Source organism: Nicotiana tomentosiformis, chromosome 1, assembly GCF_000390325.3.
Source record: "Nicotiana tomentosiformis chromosome 1, ASM39032v3, whole genome shotgun sequence".
Taxonomy (NCBI): Eukaryota; Viridiplantae; Streptophyta; class Magnoliopsida; order Solanales; family Solanaceae; genus Nicotiana; species Nicotiana tomentosiformis.
This window is the reverse complement of record NC_090812.1, coordinates 100,095,580-100,102,717: the sequence shown is the minus strand read 5'-3', so window position 1 is coordinate 100,102,717 and position 7,138 is coordinate 100,095,580. Positions and strand designations below refer to the sequence as shown.

Genomic DNA, 7,138 nt, shown 5'->3' with positions numbered 1-7,138 from the left:
ATATCTAGTTTTTCTGTTTGCAGAAATACTTACATGGGGCTGCTGACATTTTTCATCTTTCTTGATAGTACTCTCTCCCTTCCATTTTATATTTTTTCGTTTAGTATATTTCAATAAGAATGAGTGTTTTAACTTCTATTTTGTTCCTAATGACATGTCGTCATAGCCATTAATGAACATGTTTAAGACCACTGAGTTCTAAACATTTTTTTGGTATGTATGAGAAGTCTTTCTTTCTTTTGCAAATTCTGTACTCTGTCAATCACCGCTATATAAAATGAAAGGGATGAATAATAGTTTCTGGGAGATGCTCTGTTTTATTTGTTGATTTCCAATTCCTTTTTCCGGCCATTTTAAGCATTTTTCTGTTTTTACCTCAGATATTTTGGCCTTTTCCTGTTCTAAATTTTGAACCTTTTTATTCGTCATCAATCTTAGTTTGTTTGTCAATTATAGTGATTTAGTCGTTTTAAAAGCTGTCTTTTGTTCTTGATTTGGCTCTGCCTTTCTACTTTAAACAGCTTTTGCAACTATGCATAATTTAATCTAACAAGTGTCTGCTACTACTTTATGATAGACGACGTTTGAGCTCTAGAAATGGAGAAAGAAAAGGTGAATACATATTCTCCAGATACAGTACTTGAGGACTTTTTAAGAACTGCAGAATCTGAATCAGACTCTTCAAATGCCAGCACTTCAGAATTTGATGGCCCGAAAATTCAAAGATCTGCTTCTCGATGGACTGGTTTTCTCGAGCTATTTAGAAGTAAATCGAAAGGACACTTTGCCAAAGATCCTCTAATTAGTTCTCTCAAACTTTCCAAAAGATTCAGCAGAAGCATGAGAGAGACAAGTAGCAGCAGTGTCATGCCAAATCCCATTCTTGATAATGGTTTGAGCTATTTCAAACCTCAATGGAAACTTTTCACCCTCTCGGAGCTCCAAACTGCAACCAACAATTTTCACAAAGGTTGGTCATTTGCTTGAAATAACAAATTGTTAAGTTTTAGTCATGTTAGTAGGGTTACTTTAGGTCCATGTTTGTTAGGAGCTTTTAGGCTTGTTACTAGTTTATAATATAGAGAACTTTTAGTACTAGAGAAAGTAATTTTTGTAATATTGGATGAGGCAGCCTTGAATAGGCGACACTAGGATTCATATAGTGACATTATCTGTTAGTATTAAGTTTCAGTCATGTTAGTACGGTTGCTTTAGGTCTTATATTTGAGTTTTTAGGCTTGCTACAGATATATATATGCTAGTAGAAAGTAACTAGTGCTAGAGAAACTAATTTTTGGAATGCTAGACTTAACTATTAGTATTAAGTTTCAGTCATGTTTGTACGGTTGCTTTTGGTCCGATATGTGCTAGGATTGTTTAGGCTTGCTAGAGAAATATATGCTAGTAGACAGTGACTAGCTAGAGAAACTAATTTTTTAATGTTTGGCTAATAGTGTGTTTGGTCAGCTTATTTTTTTTAGAAGTGTTTTTCTTTCAAAAGTGTTTTTTTCAAAAGTATTTTTTGATGAAAAACAGTTTATGTTTGGTTAATTAATTTGAAAAGACTTCTAAGCAGCAATTTGTGTTTGGCCAAGCTTTTAAAAAGGTGTTTCTAAATATATTTTTCTCAAAAGTGCTTCTCAAAAAAGTTTTTCTGGGAAAAAGTTATTTTTTTCTGATTCTCCTAAAAATCACTTTTTTTTCTTCTAAAAGCTTGACCAAACATTTCTAACTTTGAAAAAAGCACTTTTTTTAAAAAAAAAAAATGCTTTTCAACTTGGAGAAGTTTGACCAAAGAGGCTATAAGCTTGTTTTGAGGCAAAAGTGCTTTTTTTTTTGGTCCAAAGTGTTTTTTTCCTAAAATTAAGGTGTTTGGCCAAACTTTTGGAAGAAAAATGGTGCTTTTGAAGAGAAACAAAAGCATTTTTTGAGAAACAAAAAAAGGTAGCTTCTCTACAAATTCACTTTTGAGAAAAATACACTTAGAAACACTTTTTAAAAGCTTGACAAAACACCAATTGCTATTCAAAAGTACTTTTCAAGCTAATTATCCAAACACAAACTGTTTCTCACCAAAAGTACTTTTTTCGAAAAGCACTTTTGAGAAAAGTATTTCTTAATATAAGCTGATTTTAGAAGTTGGGCCAAACATGCTATAAGACGTGCGTAATTGGAACGACATGGATAGTGAGGATTGATATAGCCGACTCTAACTTGCATGGGATTGAGTCAAATATTTTTTGTTGCTGTTGTATAACTATTGTTAATTGAAAAAATCAACAACTTTTTAGTTTCTGATGATGAAAAACTTTGGCAATTTTTTGCTGTAGAAAATTTGATAGGAAAGGGTGGTTATGCTGAAGTTCATAAAGGGCGGTTGAGAAATGGCCAATATATAGCAGTTAAGCGGCTAATGAGGGGACAACAAGATGAGAGAATAGGGGACTTCTTATCTGAGCTTGGGATAATGGCACATATCAATCATCCAAACACTGCTAAATTGATTGGTTATGCTGTTGATGGTGGACTCTTTCTTGTTCTTGAGCTATCTCCTTATGGAAGCTTGGCCAATATGTTGCATGGTTAGTGTTTAATTTGTCCAACTTATTTTAACAAATCTCATGTATTGTGTCTAATTCTTTTACTCTTCTGTGTTTCTTTACTCTAATTCTACAATATTTCACAGCATCAAAGCAGAAACTAGAATGGAAAATCAGGTATAAAGTAGCCATAGGAATAGCTGAAGGGATACTATATCTTCATGAGGGTGGTCAAAGAAGGATTATCCACAGAGATATTAAAGCAGCAAATATATTGCTCACAAAGGACCTTGAGCCTCAGGTATTTTACTTACCTCTGAGATTTATATTTAACATTTTTCTCCTAATTGTCAAGTCCTCTACTGAAAGTATACTCACTGGAAACAGAATCCTCTTTTTCTTACTTCCAACTTTCTTGATATTAATAAAACCTCAAATATCTGTTTTAAATTCAGATATGTGATTTTGGGCTTGCAAAATGGCTACCAGAACGATGGACTCACCTCACTGTATCGAAATTTGAAGGAACATTTGGGTACGTATAGTTTGTGGCCTTCCCTTACCTTCCTACTTGCGATATAATGCTTCTAATTTGTCTTCCCAAAGTGTTCTGATCAAACCTTGTGACTGCAGCTATCTTGCTCCAGAGTTCTTGATGCATGGCATAGTGGATGAAAAAACTGATGTTTTTGCATTCGGAGTGCTACTTTTGGAACTTATTACTGGACGTCGCGCCCTTGATTATTCACAGCAAAGCCTCGTCATATGGGTATGCCTCGTTTCTCCACCTATACTTTGCCCCTGCATACTATTTGTATGTTAAGTATACGTGCTGAACACTCCTTTTTGCTTATTCTAGGCTAAACCTCTGCTGAAGAAGAACAGAATTAGAGAGCTCGTCGATCCTTCACTTGCTGATGACTATAACTTACTACAGATTAACCTCATGGTCTTAGCTGCTTCTTTATGTGTGCAACAGTCTTCAATTAGACGACCTCGAATAAATCAGGCAAGTGCTGAAAGTCATTTGATCAATTTCAAATTTTCAAGTAGTCCCTGAGAGCATATATTAGTTTAAATCTTTGTTTATTATACATTTTCGCGCTGCATCAACTATTTCAATTCTATAACTAACATTCTTATGTAGCGCTTGATGAACTAAGATCTGAACTCTGGATTAATACAGATTTTGCTGCTTCTAAGAGGCAACAGTAAAAGCCTGGATTTAATCAGGAGATGTAGGAAACCTTCCCATTGGAAGAGGTATTATGAAGAACTCTTTAATGCAGAAGAAAGCAAAATGAGTAGAGGCTTAAGTGCTTTAAGTCTGCAGGAACAGATAGCATTGGAAGTCTGAGATAGTGAGATGGATTTGGCTTAAGGCTCAATATATTTGTTGAATCAAACAAGATCTTTTGGAAACGAAAGGTCAGATTCAGTTGATTTCTCCCTCGTGATTATGGTATTACATGAAGTTGCTGACTGCATCAAGGCTTATGTTGGTAACCAGACGCTAATTTAGGGCAAGTTGATTTGGATCGAACTGTGTATACATATGAAGAAGTATTTAAAATATGTATACGTACAATTAAGATCACACTCATTGTGAACTTGTTGACTCTGGTGGTACGTACGTCAATAAATGAAGGAGACGACGATACATGGAAAAACATTGTGTCATGGGTATGACTATATATACAAGATCTTCAATCTCCTCCACCCCGCTACAACTCCTAGGGTGTCAAAATCTATGGTCAATGCAACTGTGGGGGAGATCAAGCAATTGAAAACGATGAGATGCAGAAAACTTTTGGCAAGGCTGATCCTGGAGCTGTACAATGGATATGCTTGTACATCCAAATCTGTAAATACTTGCGATAGTCAGAGTATGTATTGAAATTCTTTTTGCCGCATTTTTGTAGCTTCTTTTAATGTATTTGTCGATATCTAAATAATACTTATAGAGGTAAACAAACCTTATCCTTGTGCAGTTTGATGCTTTCGTCTTCGGGATTTAAATTCTCTGTGTTTGAGTTGGGGATTCTAGCACAATTCATTTGATTTACCGAGTTTGGAAATAATTTTTTGTACTTATTGAATTTTCTAACACATATATAAGGTCTTAGCTAAAGTTATTGAGTTAGAATGACTTAACTTTATAGTCCTGATTTTTCAAGTCCTTTATCAAGAATACCAAAATTGCATATGAGTTTAAAAACTCTTTGAAATACATGTATTCAGTCAAAGCAGGACAATGCAAAATCAAACTTTGCATTTTTTGGGAGGACACCAGCAGCTCCAATTGTGCTTTCTGGGAGTGACAAGAAAGTGGCTAGAAGGTTATTTATGAACATGACTTTAGTGTAAATTTTAGTGATTAAGGTTATCAAGTTTATTTTCTTTTTTGGTTGTGTTTGTGTGGAATGTATAAAAAAAAAGATTGCTAAAACATTTTTGTTTTCTTTCTCCCTAATGTATTATGTATCATAAGTCTTAAAATGAGAGGCTAATGTATTATGAAACATGATTGCATAAGAATTGATAGATCGAACTAACAAAATTAAATTTACCTCCTTATAGAGTTTTTTCTTTGACCTTGCAAATAAGATTGTGATGAGAGCCTAAAAGGAAAAAAACAAAGAGAACTAACTTATTTGATCTCCAGACATACAGTACGTATTTAAAGGGTAAAACATAAACATCAGCTATTATGAATTATAATACATATTTTATTCATTAACAAAAAGATTATCCAAAAGTATTATGTGGACATTGGAGTATTACATCTCTAATTTAGCAATTCGAAATTAAGATAGGGTCTTATTATCCATAATGATCGAGGTTCATTTTTTGATATGTCGAAAATTTGGATAATGATGATTCCATTGACCATTTAATCTAAAATATTGAAGGGGATTCTTTATTTTATTTAAAGGTGAACTGAATTGGTTTAATTATGTGATATTTACTCTTAGATAATATAATATGTGGAGATGGAAGTGGGGTAGGAATGTCCTAATCCAAATATTTGAGGGTGAATTCTCCGTTTCGATCAAAATCTCCAAAAATGTAAAATCCAAAATATAGGAGGGTGATATTGTCCAAAGAAAAGTAGATGGAAAGGTGGGATTTGTCCAACTGTCAATAAAATCTTGTTTGTTAAATTAAAGGCCAAATATATATATATATATATATATATAGCTCATTCAACTTGATTCCATTTTTTATTTTGGCACTCTATTTCAACTTTGTTCCATTTTGGTCCTTCAATTCTATTTCTTATGTTTCATTTTAACACAAAAGTTAAAACCAGTGCAAAAAAATACAGTGCATGTGTATACACAAATCTGAGGTGTAATAAATATTCAATTAAATGTTGTCATATGATTTTTTCATCCTTTATTTCGTATAAGCTTGAAGTTTAAAGTGAATTCATGTCCCAAAGAAAAAAAAAATTCATAATGGAATGGATATTTGTTCTTGTGGATTTCAAGTTGAACTAAAATTATCATGGACATCAAGAAATCTGGGTCGGGTATTTTAGTATTGACCCGTTTGACAAGGATGAACAACATTTAATTGGATATTTATTACACCTCAGATTTGTATATACACACGCGCTGTATTTCTTTGCATTGGTTTAAGCTTTTGTGTTAAAATGAAACATAAGAAATAGAGTTGGAGGACCAAAATGGAATAAGGTTGAGATGGAGTACCAAAATAAAAAATGAGACCAAGTTGAATAGGCTGTAGATAAGGCTGGCAAGTGGGCCGGTCCAGGCCCGGGACCGCGGGCCAAACGGGCCAGGACCGTTTGGTCCCATTTTAGCGGGCCTAGTCCGGTCTCGTGGGCCGGTCCTCTGATTTGGGCCCGTCAGGCCCGGGACCGTTTGGCCCGCCAGGGCCCGGGACCGGCCCGGTCCCTTAACGGGCCAAACGGGCCCAACGGCTATTTTTTTTTTTTTTTTTTTAAAAAAGTTGTTGGGCTGTCAAAAATAGCCGCTGGGCTGTCAAAAATAGCCGCTGGCTATTTATAAAATAGCCATTTAATCCCCTAAATTTTGTTTAAATCCCAAACTTTTTATAATTACACTTTTCCCCTATTTTCAACTATAAATACCCCATCATTATTTTATTTTTCTTACAAAATCATCCATCTATCACAATCTCTCTCTAATTTACTTCTATAATTGTTACTATTGCTTACTTTATTGTTACTATTTGTGAAACAATTGTGAAGTTGGTCTTCAACGATAATCAATTTCCAACAAGTTGTTCGTCAATTCGGTAAACTCGTTCCAACTCTTAAGTTTTAATATTATAATTTTGTTTGTTTTATTTATTTCTTGATTAATTAAGATGGCTTATTCCTTAAAAAATATGTTTAGTAAAAATAAGAAAAAATCGAATAGTGGTGAATCTAGTGGCTAATTTATTCCTCCTCCACTTCCCCCGGCTCCCCGACCCAAACATGTTACTCGTCCTACACCTCCTATTCTTGATAGCGATAATAGTTTAAATTTACCGAGAGTCAATTTTGCCATAATATTGCACCCGGTGAATAATTAAACCATGAATATATGAATGCTATTTATGGT

General features: G+C 34.1%; 1 protein-coding gene across 4 annotated transcripts; it reads left to right on the top strand.

Annotated features, from left to right (window-relative positions):
* Positions 1-597: 597 nt before the first annotated feature.
* Positions 598-4,965, top strand: LOC104117118 (receptor-like cytosolic serine/threonine-protein kinase RBK2). Of its 4 annotated transcripts, none has more exons than XR_011412141.1 (8): positions 598-970; positions 2,331-2,582; positions 2,687-2,841; positions 2,996-3,075; positions 3,174-3,309; positions 3,400-3,549; positions 3,727-4,426; positions 4,782-4,965. XR_011412141.1 is itself a non-coding variant. In XM_009628112.4 (8 exons), the coding sequence occupies exons 1-8, from the start codon at positions 598-600 to the stop codon at positions 3,881-3,883; spliced, it is 1,233 nt and encodes a 410-aa protein (XP_009626407.1). In that variant the 3' UTR covers positions 3,884-4,530. The 4 variants fall into 4 exon arrangements, 2 of the variants coding, with proteins under 2 accessions (XP_009626407.1, XP_009626405.1); XR_691020.4 differs by lacking the exon at positions 4,782-4,965 and adding an exon at positions 4,532-4,686; XM_009628112.4 differs by lacking the exon at positions 4,782-4,965 and having other exon boundaries at positions 3,727-3,803; positions 3,874-4,530.
* The last annotated feature ends 2,173 nt before the right edge of the window (positions 4,966-7,138 follow it).